This window comes from Mandrillus leucophaeus, unplaced genomic scaffold (genome assembly GCF_000951045.1).
Source record: "Mandrillus leucophaeus isolate KB7577 unplaced genomic scaffold, Mleu.le_1.0 Scaffold223, whole genome shotgun sequence".
Lineage (NCBI taxonomy): Eukaryota > Metazoa > Chordata > Mammalia > Primates > Cercopithecidae > Mandrillus > Mandrillus leucophaeus.
Window position 1 is genome coordinate 261393 of NW_012102288.1, and position 18032 is coordinate 279424.

At 36.0% G+C, this 18032-nt stretch overlaps 1 protein-coding gene across 1 annotated transcript in view; it reads right to left on the bottom strand.

Annotated features, from left to right (window-relative positions):
- Positions 1-66: 66 nt before the first annotated feature.
- Positions 67-18032, bottom strand: part of GFRAL (GDNF family receptor alpha like) — a 63945-nt gene continuing 45979 nt past the window's right edge. Inside the window, exons 7-9 of the mRNA XM_011981279.1 lie at positions 2646-2741; positions 2474-2546; positions 67-130 (exon numbers count right to left, since the gene is read on the bottom strand). Coding sequence (XP_011836669.1) covers positions 67-130; positions 2474-2546; positions 2646-2741 — 233 coding nt within the window. The remainder of the gene's footprint in view (positions 131-2473; positions 2547-2645; positions 2742-18032) is intronic.

An 18032-nucleotide genomic window follows, 5' to 3' on the forward strand; every position in this document is an offset into this window, starting at 1 on the left:
GGAAGGGAAGGGAAGGGAAGGGAAGGGAAGGGGAGTGATTGTTATGGGTCCATGACTCCTAATGAATCAGAGTTCTCCAGGTACTTGGCTCAGTGAAGGATCTCTTGCTTTACTTGATATTCTGGAAGTTCTGTATAGAAGTAAAAGTAAAAGTTAACAACATGCCATTTTAAGGATTTCACAAATGTGCTGTGTGTTTGCATTTTTGCTGGAGTCTGCACCCTGGAGGAAAAAATTAATCAAGTTCCAGAATGTAAAGTCCCAACAGTAAAATATCGTATTGTCTTTCTAGGGAGCATCACACCTTTAACTATGATGTCCAAGTAATCATTTTTTAAAAAGTCCTTTCTTTTCACAAATATTTAAATTTTTAGTTGTTTCTCTGCAAACTTCTTTGAAGGCTCAGGGCTGTTTGAATACAGCATAACATGAAACAAATGCAACTACCTTATTCTTTACAGAAGACAGGTATTCACGTGGGTTAGGCCTGACCATCAGGTGAGTGAACAATGTCTGAAACAGCAACCATTCTTTCTTTAGGGAGCATTATTTATCTTCAGGTGTGGGGCAACACAGGTTTTGTTGCCAATGATGCTTTTGTTTCAGTTTGTTCTTTTTATAATTGCTTCTAATTTTGTCTCTTTTATCCTGGGCTTGGGGTTTTCAGATTATACATTATGATAAATTTTAAATTATATGAAAATAATGTGTAACTAAATACAAATATATTTAATAGTATGAATAACTTGCTTTAAAATATACATTAGAATACATTCAAAATATTTGTCCAAAATAATAACACCCCCACTGCCATCCAAAAAAGTGATATGCCTTCTGTACAGGTGAGAAAAAATATGCAGTTACAGCGAATACATAGGGAATTACGAGTAGTCTATACCTTATACCTGTAGCACAACAGTAATATCTAAAAACCAATGAGATCATGGAACAGGTGTAAATCTTATACATTCTGTGTGTAGTTAAGAAGTGAAGATTGAGAACCATTAAAGATGTTTTTGCTGGGCCAGAAAACTGTCCATATTTTTTGGTAACAATGTTTGTCATGGAATATCTAGGCAAGAACAGTAACTAAACAGTGTTCTCAAGTACTTAAAACCAAATCAAGTAAACCTTAATAAATTCCAAATGCTATTTATCCCTCTTAGCAATGGACTCTAATTATTTGTCCTTCAAATCAAATGTTAGAACCCATGGAATATCTTCTCATACAACTATAACTTTTGCGGCCTTGGAGAAAAGCAGTGTGTTTGGTACTGGTTTTAGTTAACATCAAATTAAATGCTTAGAGGGGTTGGGTCCAAACAGTGGATACATTTTGTTTAGCTGGCATTGCGTTTAAAAATCAATAAATTAGGATGTCCATATGTACCTGACCCCTTGGTATCACCAAACACCTTCTCATGCCAGTCTTTTATTTGCCTAATTGTCAAGGCCTTTTGAAGTCTGAGATCTCTGGAGGAGCAAGATATGTTTACATGCATTGTATGGTTGACTGAATTAATCTTTCTAGGTGTCAAATGTTATGAGGTAAATCTCCAGTGAATACTTCTGTTCCTCTAAAGGCCCAATCTTACTGATAAATATAGTTTGTGTATGTACTTACATGTATGTATGGCTGTATGCACACTTATGTATATTTCTTCATTAATATTTATGCTACTCAAATTTCACAGACATGTACCCATATGTATAAGGAATAAGCAAATGAACATGATTGATGTTTAAATATGAACGTTTTTTAAAATTAAAGGTAAGTCTACACTATTTTATGTATAGTTGTAGATGCTAAATAAGTGGAAAAATTTTAAACACTAGACATTTAGAAATCTAGAGGTTGATGTATATCTCATCTCAATGTCTCACATGCCTGCTGGAGCATTACTACATTCCAGCAATAAAAGCAGCCAAGATTTGGAGAATAAATTAATGTCAGGCAATGGTAATGTCTTTCTAGGGGCACTCTGAGGCTTTATTAAATGTCTTTTTCAATAATTGCCTATTAAAAATGAGTAAAATGTATTAGCATATAAAAATCAGAGTGAATAATACATCTTTAGGTAAACATAAACTGCATGCAGTAAACAATAGGTCAGTTATGTGAGCCTATCAATCATGAAAATGATTTGAATAATGAATGCAGCAAAGTTCAATTTGGATTTGGTAGGGGAAGCCAAGGGGAGAGATTGATAAGAGTTTAATTGGAAGGAACATACAATGCACATGTGCTTATAAAATGCAACATAAAAAATCTCCTATGATCACATTTCCCTTACGTAGGAAGACTGAAAGTAACATTTCCATGGACCTATGCCACATAAAACTTGATTTAGTATGTCTTAACAGAGAAGCTTTCATTCTCAGGCTCTTTGTAAGCTCAGCCATTGTGCAACATACTTTAACACAGCTAAGTGACTCCCTTTCAGACCTTTCCTTCTGACTTATATTCAGTTACCTAAGCTTGACCATAACCAAGAGAAGGATTCCACAGGTGACTGTCATGCACATGGCAGCATAGATTACTTCTCCTAGGAAGAAAAAAAAAAAAAGGTTAAGAAAAGATAGCCACTGGATTTTTAGAGGAAATAAATAATATAAATATTATAGAGGATTGATTTTTAACTGACCATTGAAGGGGGACTGAAATCCACTTAAAGTGATTTTGTTTGTATGTTTTCTTGTATACAATGCCATGCTTTTGACATTAGACAGGGTTGGATAATCTGAAAGAAAATCACAAAAATGAGATTAAAGTAGTTACATATCATACTTTATTTTAATTTTATGGATTACAATTTGCTTTATCTTATAAGGCAGCAATTTATTTCTATTACATTATTTTAATCTGATAGATTTGAATAAAACAATTTTCTTAAATTTTAACATCCTGTTTTTCCCCTTTTAATCAGATAATTTCCCTATATAAGCTTTTATTTTTTTCAAACCAAGATTAGTACAATGATTACATTTTATAACATAAATCTTATATACAGACAAGAAAAATAAAAGATAGCAACTTTAGGCCATCCTTTGGGATATTGAAAAAGATCCTTTCTTTACAAAAGTGATTGTTTTAATGTACCCCTGCACTCAGATACTGGAATACCTAGTTTTGCTTAATTCCCTTGTTCTGTCTCTTTTTCTCCCCGTTAGCTAAACCTTCAGTTTCTCCTGTTAGCTATATTTGCCTCCCTTCAGAGCTATTCCTGGCCATTCTGAGGCGCTAGTCTTCTTGGTCATGTTTCTGAGAAATACATTCCCATCAGTTTCCAATAGCCTCACAACTCTAGAAATCATGCTTTAGAGTGGCCAGGTCATAAAAACAAATCTGTTCCTGTGAGAACGGTCTTTTCTCTGGCCATTCTACTTTAATGACAGAAAGATACAATTGTTAAAATTAACTGATAGATCTCTTTTAGGTGATTTTTATCAATAACTTTAAAGTGAAATCACTCCTAGTTTTCCTTAATTAGAGACAAATATGAATGTCAAACATACCAATAGTTTAGTAACCAATTTATGTAATGAAGGTAAAAGTTGGTTTTGAGGCAGTAAGAAAAATGAGATAAAGCTTTCACTTTAGAGAGGTTTTGCTGTCTTCTGTCATAGATGTTTCATTGCATTTTTGAGACCTGACACTATGAGTAGACAGTTGTTTACAAAAATGGAAGTATCAAACAGTGGGATATTACATCTGATGAAAACTAGTGACAACAAGCTCTGAGCAGGAAAGGAGATAAGAAAATCTACAGTCAAGCATTGCTTAATGATGGGGATATATGCTGAAAAATGCAGGCTTAGTCGATTTTGTGCTTGTGTGAACATCATAGAGTGTACTTACACCAAGGTATAGCCTACCACATGCCTAGGTTATATAACATAGCCTTTGCTTTTAGGCTACAACCACGCACAGTGTATGCTATTGTACTAAATACTTTAGGCAAGTTTAACACAGTGGTAAATATTTGTGCATTTAAACATCTAAACATAGAAACGATACTATAAAAAATACAGCATTATAATTTTATGGGACCACTGATGTATAGTCTGTCTGTCGTTGACCAGAATGTCTTCATGAGGTACATGACTTTATGACCAAATGTTCCACTCAGTTCTCTCTCCACCCAGGGCTGCTGCTGTTCAGAAGACAGCTTATTGGGAGCCAAGATTTCAGCACTGTGTTAACAATAATCAATAGACTGATACATTGGAGTTTCAGACCAGTAATAAACCTCCCACAGTGGGTCACAAAGAAGCAGCCCAATACAGGACTAGAAAAGTAACTGAGAATTTTGTCATTAGAAAACTCATTCTCAGGGGGTCTGAACTCAAACACAGTTAAGGCATTTTTAAAAACAGTTTAAGCCTCCAACTTGCATATTGGATTATCATCTATTTAAGAAGCCTCCAGTGTGGCTGATGACTGTAAAACCAGCACTTTGGAAGGCTAAGGTGGGAAGATCACTTGAGCCCAGGAGTTTGAAACCAGCCTGGCCATCATAGCAAGACCCCATCTCTAAAAACTTTAAAGATTAGCTGGGCATGGTGGTGCACACCTGTAGTCTAAATTCTCTGGAGGCTGAGGTGTGAGGATAACTTGAGTCCGGGAGTTCCAGATTGCAGTAGTTGTGATCAAGCCACTACACTCCAGCCTGGGTGAAAAAGCAAGACTCTGACTCTAGAAAAAGAAAAAAAGCCTCCCCCTTGTTAGAATGAAAAATAAACCACTTAAAAATGTAAAAGTAATAGAGGTAGAAATTGTGAATTATTTTTTACTTTGTGATTGTAAAATAACTTTTTTATTCACTATAAAGTTGAAAGGGGAAAATTGAGAAATTTTAATTTAATTTTAATTTTTTAATAAGGGGTCCTTGAAAAAAATTAATTGTAATCACATTGATCATATAGACTTTTAGTAAAATAAATGATCACAATAAAATTGTGTATTTAAATCAATTCAGAATATGAAGAATCAAGAATTTTACTTCTTTTTAAGTTATATGGCCTTTTAAATAAAAGTTGTAGCTATATTCATGGTCTAAATATATACAATATACCTTAGATGATTAATTATCTAAATGATGCTATGGTTTTTCCTTATGAAATTCTATCCCTAAGTACACTTAGTCTAGTTGGGTGTTACAGTTCACCTTTGCAAAAGAAAAAAAGTATTATTTTGAAACAAAAAAGGCTTTTTTTAGATATGTAACTGCCTTAAGTAATTGTTAAACACTCACCTAGCAGAGTTTAGAATCATCTCATTTATTAAAGTCCTCTCACATGGAACTCATTAACAACGTTATAATAGATCAATGACAGAAATGATAGCTAATTATCCCAGTGAAAATGTAAATGCGACTAGCAATCACTCCACAATCTTAAATATTGCACCCTAGGAGGATACCGAATATCAGTTAGAGAGATTAATGTTACTGAGGGTTTCTTGGCTACTGAAGCCCACTGGAGTTCCTTCCCTGCCTTTTATAAACAGTGAGGTTTATAGCGTTTTATAACCATGAAATTAAAGTCAGCAAAGTTGATAACTAACCTCAGTCCCACACCATCTGCTCTATTTATAGATAAACACGGTCAGTGACTTGTTTATCTTAATTTGTACCCTGGAGAAATTAAACACGATTATGAACTATATTGTAAAATCCCTGTGCATTTGATGGGAAATCAAGATTAATTTCAATCTTGCATTAGGAACAAATTTAGAAAGTATTCTCTCCAAATGAGGTATGGAGAGGTGAGCATCATTATTTCTTTTTTTCCCCCAAAATCCTTGTGCAACAGTAGTTGAGAATTCATGGGGACTGAAACTCTGCTTGTATAATTCATATGAAACAGTAAATGCATGGTAAAAGTTATGGTTGATCAGAGACGAAGCAATGACTTAGAAATAAATGTCAGAATACTTGAGATATAATTTGAAATAGAGATTAAGCATATCACAAACTGCAAACTTATAAACCTTCATTTCATTTTAATTAAAATATAATTTAGAAGAGTCAGCTTTGGGGAAAAAAATGCCTGTATCCAGAATGAGTTTCATGGGAAAAAAATAAGTTCACAAAATTGAACAGTAATTTTTACCTTGAATTATTTTACACAAGCACTAGGTGAATTTGTAATAAATACGACAAATGAAAGAATAAAAATAGTTTGTACTATAATTTATAAATTTCAAAACTTTATATTTCATATTTGGAGGTTTTCAATTTATGGAATGTTTTCAATGAAAAAATACATTAAGTGACAGCACCATTGATTGTCCAGAAAAGTTTTGATGTCTTCATTTGACATTGAATAATTCACTAATGGCTACCCTTTGGAAAATGTGTAAAATTTCACCTAGCTGGCTTTTATATATATATATTTTTTTCTCCATAGGCTGATTGAAAACAACAGGGGAGAGTTAGGAAAAAATAAAAGAAAGACGTATCTTTTGGAGAGTGTTCATAGTCATTTGGAATGATGAGATAATACAGAAAGTTTTATAAATTACTGAGTTTTGAAATGGGGAACCTCCATCAGAAAGAATGCACAATTGTAATGAGAATAGAAGGGAAAGCAAGGATAAAATATGGGATTTCTTTTTGGTTCTTTTTCTCATTTTTCTTCCTTTCCTCCTTCCCCTCCTTCTCTCATTCCTGTCTTTCTTCAAAAGTATTTAGTGAGCATTTACTATTAACACACAGTGGAGATTTTTAAAAAAGTGATCCACGTGTACTTTTTCAGTATTGTTGAGTGTGGTGTGAAAATACACCAGATTTGATGTCTTTGCTGTCAGTCCCCAAAGACCACTTAAAAGCTTACGGTTCAGGAACCATTTTGTTACCTCTAATTTTCCTTCCTTTCTCATTAGTACATCTTCAAGTCATCTTGAAAAGACCCCACACTACTGCATTAAACTGTCAATATGACATCTACCTTCCACTTTTTGTGACTATCCTTCAGTAGCCTAATGTCTTGAAATAGTTGTCTTGATAATTGTCTCTGTTCCTCAACCCATTTCACTTTACAACCTTTCCAAACAGGTTTTTGCTTCACTATTCCACTGAAATTATTTCAAGATCAGCTAAGGCCTACTTGGTCATTTCAAATATTCTTATTCATTGGCTTCTTCTGCTGTCTTCAACTTCTAAAGGCTGGAGTTCAGTCCCGGCCCTTCCCTTTAATATGATTCAGTCCTGCCCCTCCCCTTTAGTAAGAAGAAACCTAATAATCTCACTGAGTGGTCTCAATTTTCCAATGATTTTAAGTAAACTACAGATTCATATTGAGCTACCTTCTTGATATTTTTGCTTGCATATCTGATAACCATCTCAAATTTAACAAGTTCTAAATTAAATTTAGGTTTCCTCTTACTATACTAACTTCTCTCACAGTGTTTCTCATCTCAGTACATGATATAGCCCATCCACATCATTCAGGTAATCTGACAATTATCCTAGATTTTTTCCCTTCTTTCAATTGTGTATCCCATTAGCCAGTTTGTCTTCTTGATTTTACATAAATGGGTATCTTTTTTCTTCCTCACTGCAAACTCCACTGAACTAGCTAAAGTGATCATGATATCCCAGCATAGGTGCTTCAATAAATACCCCCAATAATCTCAACTTTTTTCCTGTTTTCACTTCTGCCTGACTCCAGTGAAAGCAATCAGGGTTATCTATTAAACATCCAAATGAAATCATTTATTTCCCCTACTTCAAATCTTTAAATAGCCTCTCACTGAACTTAAATGAAAATCTAAAGCGTCTACCATGTCTAGAAAGTCCCACATGATCTAAACCCTAGGAGCCTCTTTGGTATATTAAATCTTGTCTTTGCCCATTTCATTCCAGCCACCACGAGGCTTCTTTCCTCCCTCCTTGCCTCCTTTCCTTCCTTCCTCCCTCTTTCTATTACTTCCTTTTAGTTTACCAAACACATTAAACATTTTTTTTACTGCTGGAGCACTTAACCCTTGCTATTGCCTCTTCCTAGAACAGACTTCTTCTCTTTCTTCAGGTGTCTGCCTAAAGACCACCTTCTGGGAAACATTTTCCCAGGCCATTTTACTAGAGTAGAACCCTTTGTCATTTTCTATTTTCAAGAGGACACAGTAAATTCAATATTTTCTTAGAAGAGACAGAGTTTTTAAAATTATGTTCCATAAAACACTAGTTCTGCAGAATACTTTTATGGGTTAGGCAAACAAAAGATCCCATACGCAAATGACTTTAGAAAATTATGGGTTAGACATAATATACGCATTTTTGTTGCAAGTATTTTTCAGTGTTTTTAACATAATATAGTGGCACACATTACCTAAATTTACTTTCTCCAGGGGATATATTTTATAATCCAAGAAAACAAATTGGAAAACATGAATATATTTGATTAAATGGCAAGGATTTGTAAAATTTGTGCAGGCATAAGATGTTCATTGAGGATCTTTATTTTTGCTTAGTCAATGGAAGGCAAGAGAACACCACATTGAAAATATTATATGTTGATAAATGTAAGTACTGATTTATTATCCTTACCTCTACTAGACACACATATATACAAATGCTAGGTACCACAATTTCTCTACATCTGTATTTCTGGGAGCCAAACAAATTTTTCTTTTCATTTTTCTTTTTCAGTTATTTATTTTATGTTGTGTTATTCTATTTTTTTTTAATTTTTAAGTTCAAGGGTACATGTGTAAGTTTGTTACACAGGTAAACTTGTGTCATGGAAGTTTGTTGTACAGAGTATTTTATCGCCCAGGTATTAAAGCTAGTACCCATTAGTTTTTTTTAATCCTCTCCCTCCTGCCACCCTTCACCCTCCAGTAGGCCCCCATGTGTGTTGTTCTCCACTATTTGTCCATGTGTTCAAGCAAACTTTTCACCCTGAGGTTTGAAAGATGCCTGACCTTTCAAGTGCTACTCCTATTGTTCCTCAGAGAGTTCAACGTGATGCAACATCTATCCCACTTTTGCTGCCAGTTAATCTAGCATTCTTCAATTTCCCAACATGTCCCCGTAAGATACGGAGAATTTAGAATCTGCTGTCTATCGAGGAGACCCATTACAGCAGAACCAGAAATGAATTCTTGGATCACTTATTCCTAGTTACCTGTAAATGTCCACAGAACAATGTGATGAAAAGCACCATATTTGGACCCAAGTAAAGATTACCTACATAAGTAATTACTTCCTACTTCAAAACTAGCATAATGACAATCAATATGGAGAGATATTCATAAAATGATACATGACCTTGCTCTCGTAAAGTTCTTGACCTAGTTTCCAGTAAGGGGAAAAATGTAACTAAAGCAAGGTTGAATCAATAAGGGACAACCAGGTAAATGGTACACTTTGAGGACTAGTGGGAAATAAGAATAATTCGTACTCTGGGTGCCCTTGGAAATCAGATGAAGGAGTTCATATGAGGGAAGGATGAAAGTAGGAAGAAGGAAGAACAATGAATATCTTCTGTACACAAAAGTGATCAAGGCAGAGTTTAAGAATTAGTCTAGTCACGGTATATAGGTTGATTTCCTGAGTGAAATCTAACTAGAAAGCAATAGCAGAAATTTAGGCGTAAGAAGATACAAACTAAAAATAGGCAATAGAAGCTGGAATCAAGAAGAGAGAAGTGTAGGATATATTTAAAACAAAGATTTTCATTAGAAAACAGAATGATGCAGAGCATAGAATCACAAGTGTGACCCTCTGATGCGGATTAAAAACCAGCTCTACTTCACCCCCGCTCAGTCATTTTAGACCAGTTATTGAGATTTTTTCCTCAATGTTTTTATCCTTTTTTATTGAGATAAGGACTTGCTTTGTTGCCCAGGTTACATAATCATACCTCACTGCAACTTTGAACTCCTGGGCTCAAGCAATCCTCCTGTCTCAGCCTCCTGAGTAGCTAGGACTACAGGGGCATGTCGCCATGCCCTACTAATTTTTATTTTTTCTAGAGACAAGGCCTTGCTATTATTGCCCAGGCTGGCCTCAAACTCCTGGCATCAATCAATCCTCTTACCTTGGCCTCCCAAAGCTCTAGGATTACATGGAGGAGCCACCACGTGCAGCCCTTTGTCTTTAAAGTGATATAATGCCTACCACAAAACTTCTAGTTCAAAATTAAATAAAACAATATGTGAAGAGGGCTTGAAATGGTGTTTGACACACGTTAAGTGCTCAAAAAAGTTTCATTATTAAGCATTAGACAATGTAGTGCTTTATTTGATATAAAAAATGAAGATGATTAAATCAAAGATTATTCCTAGGTCCTTAAGGTGACATGATACTTTAGAAAACATTTGGAATGAAAGATGAAAAACTAATAGAAGAGAGGACTAAGTCTGTCTCCCTCTCTTCAACCTGGCTGTGCAAACCCAAGAACAGTGGCTGTGGAATTAGAAAAAACTTGACTACAGTCTTAAATGAGTCATCCACCGAACGGACTACCCTTGGACACTTTAACCTCTGAGTCTCGTTTTTCCCCTATATAAAAAGGGTATTGATAGGTATAGATTGTATTTTTTTATAAAGATTCACTTATCTTTTGCTGTAAAAATATATTTATGCACTATCCAATGCCCTGTGAGTTAGAACACTACTGTGTGTGTGTGTGTGTGTGTGTGTGTGTGAGATGGAGTGTGTGTGAGATGGAGTCTCCCTCTGTCGCCAAGGCTGGAGTGCAATGGCGTGATCTCGGCTCACTGCAACCTCCGCCTCCCGGGTTTAAGTGATTCTCCTCCCTCAGCCTCCCAAGTAGCTGGGATTACAGGTACCCGCCACCACGCCCGACTAATTTTTGTATTTTTAGTAGAGACGGGGTTTCACCATGTTGGTCAGACTGGTCTCAAACTGCTGACCTCATGATCCGTCCGCCTTGACCCCGCAAAGTATTACAGTTGTGAGCCACCGCGCCCGGCCTAGAGCACTACTTTCTATGGGAGGTGTATATTTACCACTCCAATGATATGGGCTTCACTTTGCCTTGCATTTGTCAAAAATGTAAGAAAGAAAGTACATATATTCATGCAGATATTTAAGAGTGTGATCTTGTTGCTTGTTTTTATCTTTTTCATAAAAATGGCATGTTCCCAATGGCAACTGTGCCTTCAGCCTGAGTCCAGAAATGGGAAGCAGAACCTCAGCAGACAGCCCCCAGCTGCCTACATGTAGCATGACCTAGAAATCAATCTTTGTTTTTGTATGCCACTGAAATTTGGTGATTGCGTATTAGTGTATAACATAGCAAAAGTTAATTCAGGGGGGTAATAATATACCACAAATGATAATTTTTGACAGATTGTGGGTGTTTAATAAATACTAGCTTTTTCTTCTCTCCTCTCATATACCTGTCAATAGACCTGCAGGTAAAAAGAGAAGAAAAAGTAAAAAGGGGTTAAAGAAAGGTGAGAAAGGAGGAAAGTGAACCTGAAGAAAGGTCAGGAGAGCCTTGAAGAATATTTCCACCTTGGAAATAGGAAGGCTTTCCCTTCTTTTTTGGGAAACATTAGGCAGTGAGATATGCATTAATTGCAGTCACTCCTTATTTATTATGCACCAGTGTTAATTTAATCATTATCTCTACTGAGATTTAAATTATACCACATCTCAGGGCCACATTCCTTGTATTCATAAACACCTTACAGTACTGCATTACCATATGAGGTATCAGCACCTTTTATAAATGTGGATTTTCCAGCTGATTTGTCACTTTACATATACACACAAATACATAATGAGAATTAGAAATAAAAATACTAGTAAACATAGATAATAGAGTGAGGAGTAGTGTAGCACAGTAGAAAGGGGTCAGCCTTTGGCTTCCAATCATGCTCTAAAACTTGTACTTTTGTTTTTCCTTCTTTTTTTCTGACTCACTTGTGCTCCAGTTTTCTATCCTAGGAAATTTTAGGATAATAATACTGTATTTTTTGTGAGGATTAAATGAGGCAAGACATGTAAGGTAACTTGCAGAGGATAAACATACAACAGGAGCTATATTTTTTTAAGTTAAGAAATTATGTTTTGCTAGTGGTTACACATCAGTACTACCTATGGAGCATTGCTATGTTTTGCTAGTGGTTACACATTAGTATTACCTATGGAGCAATGAGAGAGTTCTGGGTTCTATTGCTGTAGGTTTTGATTTAATAGGGCAAGGGAAAAGTAGAGATAAGTACTAGGCATTCATAATTTCAAATATTTTTCTATACCCTTTCAATATATGGTCAGACACACAGAAGGGAACAACATATGCTGGCTCGGGCCTTTTGGAGAGGGGAGGGTGAGAGGAGAGAGATGATCAGGAAAAATAACTAATGGGTACTAGGCTTAACACATGGGTGATGAAATAATCTGTACAACAAACCCCCATGACATAAGTTTACCTACGTAACAAACCTGCACATGTACTCCTGAACTTAACATGAAATTTTTAAAAGAATAAAAAAAAATTAAAAAAAAAAACCTACACAGTCAGTATGTAGACCATCGGTAGAGAGAGGAAAACTCATGATTTTGGAAATGAAAAAGGGAAATCAGATCATAAACGACATTATAGTGGACTAGTGGAATTGAAATTCTTAATTAGTGAGGGGAGCTGGGGGAAGAACAGGAAGAGGGAGAGGTTGGGGGTTATGTTTATTAGGAAAATACCTTCAAAAATAAGCTGGTGGAGAAGAACCAGACATAATGACAGTAACTGCTAAGCCAGTTTGACCAACTGAAGAAAAACATATTTGGATCAGTAAGAGATGTTACCACCTCAAAAATTCCCTTTCCGCTACCTGGCAGTATTAAAATAACAAAAGCAATTAAAAGGAATAATATTTCCATTTTAGGGTAGGGGTGCTGGAATGGCAGTTTGGGCCAAAGAACAGTGAGAGAAACTGACTGAGTCGAAGCAGTTGTGTAGAAGTGTTGGAAGTAGCTATTAGGGTTGTAGACATATGCTTAGTGTACATTTTCAATGTAATAGTTACCATATGTTCTTTCAACAAAATACCATTGTAAGTTTTAGACTGTCTGTTATACTAGAAAGAGTTAGTGAATAGAGATGCAGGGACTGAGTCATGTCTGGCCTGGAAACTTAAAACATCAAGAGTAGCATCTTCCTACACAAACCCCAGTGACACACAGCAGTGTATCACTAAGATGAGCCACCCTTTGAGAAAACTCTGCAAACCAAATTATGTGACTTTTTTTGTTTCAAATTGCCTCTACTCCCAACTACAGCAGACATACACTCAGGAACTAGTGGACTCTGGCCTCCTTTTGCAACTGGGTGTTTTGAAAGACACTAGCATGTGTCCATAGTCAGTGTCTGGCCACCTGACTCAGGTGCTAATGCAGAAGTAGAACATCAGTCCCAGAGTTACAGCAAACTCGAAGTGCATTTGGTGCTTCAGAAAGCCTAGTCTCTAGCTTCAGTGGCAACCAAGGGAAACTATTCCGCCCTAAGGCAGCAGCTAGAAGAAAGGACAGAGACAATAGAGAGCAGTGTCTGTCACAGAGGCTCAAAACACCACCAAGGGCTCAGATGTGCCATGCAGTGGCTTTCATCCATTCTACATTCTTTTATCTAGATTGAGAACTAATTTGTTTACTATGATTTGTACAACATGCCCTACATAAACGCTTTCCAAAGAGCAATGGGTGAGCAGAATAAAAATTATGTTGTGCTCATTTTACAGCTTATTAGCTGTAAATGTGATATTAAAACAGTCTTGCAACTTTTAGCCTGAGAGATATTTATTGACGTTTGCAATGTTGTAAAGGATTTTCTTAGACCCATGAAAAGAACTCTAGCAGATTAGCTCAGAAAATCTGATACCAATGGAAGATGAACTGTTGCCATCATCAATGGATTCTTTACAAACGTCTACTCATGACTCACCTACCTCATCCTAGGAGCTTTATTTGTCTAAGTACCAAACATTCTTTTTTTCTAAAGAGTCCCTTTTTAAGATGATATCCCAGCATGTAGGTGCCAGGGCAGTAACTATTAAGTGCCCACATATGGTGTTTTATGGCAATACATCTGATGCTATTATATTGTTGTCACAAGAATACTTGGCTCTTTAAGCCAAGAATACACATGCCATTAATAAATGATTTTTATGACTTCACATACACGATCACGACGCAAAGAAAGTACAAAGGAAAGGCTGCTTGTTTTATGCAGCTTTGGCACTAACCCTATTCCCAATTATAGGCAACAAGAGAACTGTATGAAGCCAATGAAAGTATAAGGGTGGAAAATGGAAAAGATAACACTATGATTTCATATACTGAAGGCTGTTATTGTTCAAATTGCAACAGCATTGTTTTGTTGTTTTATTTCCCTCCATGATCTTAAATGCTCCTTTCTTCTCTAGTAATGCCAAAATGTGAATTGTCTCACTCATCAATGGCAACTCTTTAATCTTTATGTTTTGGCTTTGAGGAAACAACAAAGGTAGTCAAATGATGATTCATACAACATTTCATGTTGAGTGGCAGATTTCTTCCCCTCCCTTAACAACACCTACGCCTTTAAGAGTAGAGTTGGGAGAAAATGAAGGTAGAAGACAGCTGTTCTCCTGTTGTTTCTGTTGAGGGTTTGTACACTTCAGTATTTCCAGATTACAGCCCTGTGAAGCATTTACTGCAAAATAGGAAGCCTTAGCCAAATATGCAGCGTTTCAGGTCTGCAGACAAAATTTAAACCAGCTGGATTTTATTGGGAACTTTTGAGTGCAAGTAAACCTAGTGGTGAAACTAAAGCCAGCATTTGTCTCCATTGGAATGGGCTGCATCTTTAGGAACTATTCCTCCATGTCTCTTCTCTTGAGGGAGTTTTGAATTTTGAAAGGTCCTAAGATAAAATCCTCCAGATAATTCCTTAGAGTATCTGGTTGAAATCTTAGCCAACAAAGGTGGAAGATGCAGCCAGATATGATGCCTCTGTTAGTCAAATCTTCAGAGAGATGAGGGGAAGCTGGGTCTCTCTCAGTAATCTAATTTTAAGTTGCCCAAATTAAAACAGGTAAGGATTCCCTATACACATGTACTTACAAAAAACAGAGCCAACAGACACACATTCACTTAAATTCATACACATTTACAATAGTGCTTGGCCAAAGTGGCAAATAAGGGCCAACTTACTAAATTTGTAGATGACAAAAGTTGCGCATCATATTTTTGAATGTCTCTCAGGTGAACATTATTGTGTTTCTGGCTAAAAAATATGCAGTTTTACAGATTCAAACACATAAGTACTAGAAGCAAACAAACATGCTTTATTATGATTGTTTATTGAATCTGGACACATTATTAGCTACTTAGAATTTTTAAAACAAAGCAACAAAAGGTAAGTAATCTGGAACTAGAGAAAACTCTTTTATCCCAAATCTCAATTTAATTCTCTGAAAGAATAAGTACTTTTTTCAAGGACAAAGTAAGAAATACTACAGACTCTCTTAAAATTTTAGTATAGTATTAGGAAAGGATTGTAAAAATGACAGAAAATTTTTACAATCTACCCATATGACAAAGGGCTAATATCCAGAATCTACAAAGAACTTAAACAAATTTATAAGAAAAAATCAAACAGCCTCATCAAAAAGCAGGCAAAGGATATGAACAGACACTTCTCAAAAGAAGACATTTATGCAGCCAACAGACACATGAAAAAAATACTCATCATCACTGGCCAACAGAGAAATGCAAATCAAAACCACAATGAGATACCATCTCACACCAGTTAGAATGGCGGTCATTAAAAAGTCAGGAAACAACAGGTGCTGGAGAGGATGTGGAGAAATAGGAACACTTTTACACTGTTGGTGGGTCTGTAAACTAGTTCAACCATTATGGAAGACAGTATGGCAATTTCTCAAGGATCTAGAACTACAAATACCATTTGAACTAGCCATCCCATTACTGGGTATATACCCAAAGGATTACAAATCATGCTACTATAAAGACACATGCACAGGTACGTTTATAGAAGGCATTATTCACAATAGCAAAGACTTGGAACCAACCCAAATGTCCATCAATGATAGACTGGATTAAGAAAATGTGGCACATACACACCATGGAATACTATGCAGCCATTAAAAAGGATGAGTTCATGTCCTTTGTAGGGACATGGATGAAGCTGGAAACCATCATTCTGAGCAAACTATTGCAAGGACAGAAAACCAAACACTGCTTGTTCTCACTCACAGGTGGGAATTGAACAATGAGAACACTTGGACACAGGGTGGGGAACATCACACACTGGGGCCTGTTGTGGGGTGGGAGGATAGGGGAGGGATAGCATTAGGAGAAATACCTAATGTAAATGATGAATTAGCAGGTGCAGCACACCAACATGGCACATATATACATATGTAACAAACCTGTACGTTGTGCACATGTACCCTAAAACTTAAAGTATAATTTTTTAAAAAAGGAAAGAAAAGAAAAGTTATTGGTGGGCTACTGGTCTTTTTAATATTAAAATAAATAAATATCACTCCAGAGGGGGCCACACAGACTCAGTATGGAGTTTGCTTAAGTGGCCCTGAACTTAGCCTCAGTTACCTAATCCAAGACTATCATAACATATCTAATATCAGAGATCGTCTATTTCTATGAAATCCTTACTAGAATTTAATATGTGAGAAACCTGAGCTCTAGGGATAAGATAACTAATTTCCTCTACACCACCTGGTGGAGGTAGCTTCCTAGGTTCTTCTTCTTTATATTGCAACAAATTGTCTCTCATCAAACAAACTTTTTAAATAGTCTCTTATTATATACATGCATGTTCCCTGTGAAATGTAACATTTATAATCAATTGAGAATTATAAGGTTTATATTGTTAGACCACAGCAGTATATCATGGCGAATCAAATCACAGCTTCTGGCGCCAAAAACTGCTTTGTTTAAATTCTGACTCTACTGTCTTTCTTGTGACTTGGACAAGTTACTAATTTCTAGGCTCCTCTGTTTTCTTTTGGGTAAAAGAAAGAGCACCCACTTCACATATTGCTTGTAAAACTTAAATTAATTAAGCCACATAAAATGAATAGAACAATGTCTGACACATAGCAGTCAATTAGGTCTCAGGATCTCTCGAGCAAACAAAAGACAAGTCAGCTAGCATTAATAGTCAGAATGTAGCTTCAAAAGGGCAAGCATTATCTTTAGATGTTTATTAAATCTCCATTTTTAAGATATACCGTTTATAGCTTCAGTTTTCTCCATGTCATCATTTTACAATGTTGAGATAAAGTGGCAACCAGATCCATGAGAAGATTCCTTAAAGTTGGTCAAATGGGATAATTATAATCAAGAGTTTGTCCAGATTCTTATACTATTAATATTAATGTAATGTTTTCATGATATGCTCCTGGCCATTGGTCATTCACTATTTCTGTAGTTTCTTTGAGGAAGGTAGTAGTGTGCTCAAAGGGAAACACCTGATTTTCTTAGCGCTTTCTATTAGAAGTGACGGCAAATGTAAAGCCAATTGCACAGGTGGATCTCATCTACAGGCTCCACCTCTCTATTCTAAAGACTGATGCCTTCCAGGATAGTCCTAAGTATACCATCAGCAAGGTTGCAGCAGTCCTCATAGTCTAACCTTGTAGCTGAGTCTGACTTTTTTTTGTTGCTTTTTGGAGAAATTCAGGAAAATCCAGAATGAACTTAAGGGATTGAGATTTTCCTATTTGCAAAGTTCTGATGCAAATTCCAACTGCCATGACCAAAGCACCTCTAAAGTTGCAAAAGTTACCGTGGAAAATATGACTTACTCAAATATATTCAGGTTTGACTTAGATGTTTAAACAACTAACCTTATCCAGCTGATCTTTCCCCGCCACACACACACACACACACACACACACACACACTCACATCTGTTGGTTGCTCTTTACCTCCATGTCTAATTTTACCCAGTGCGAAGCACAAATTCTTAAATACTTTCTAAACACAGTGTGCTTGATGTTGAAGATCAAGTGATGACACTCAGTG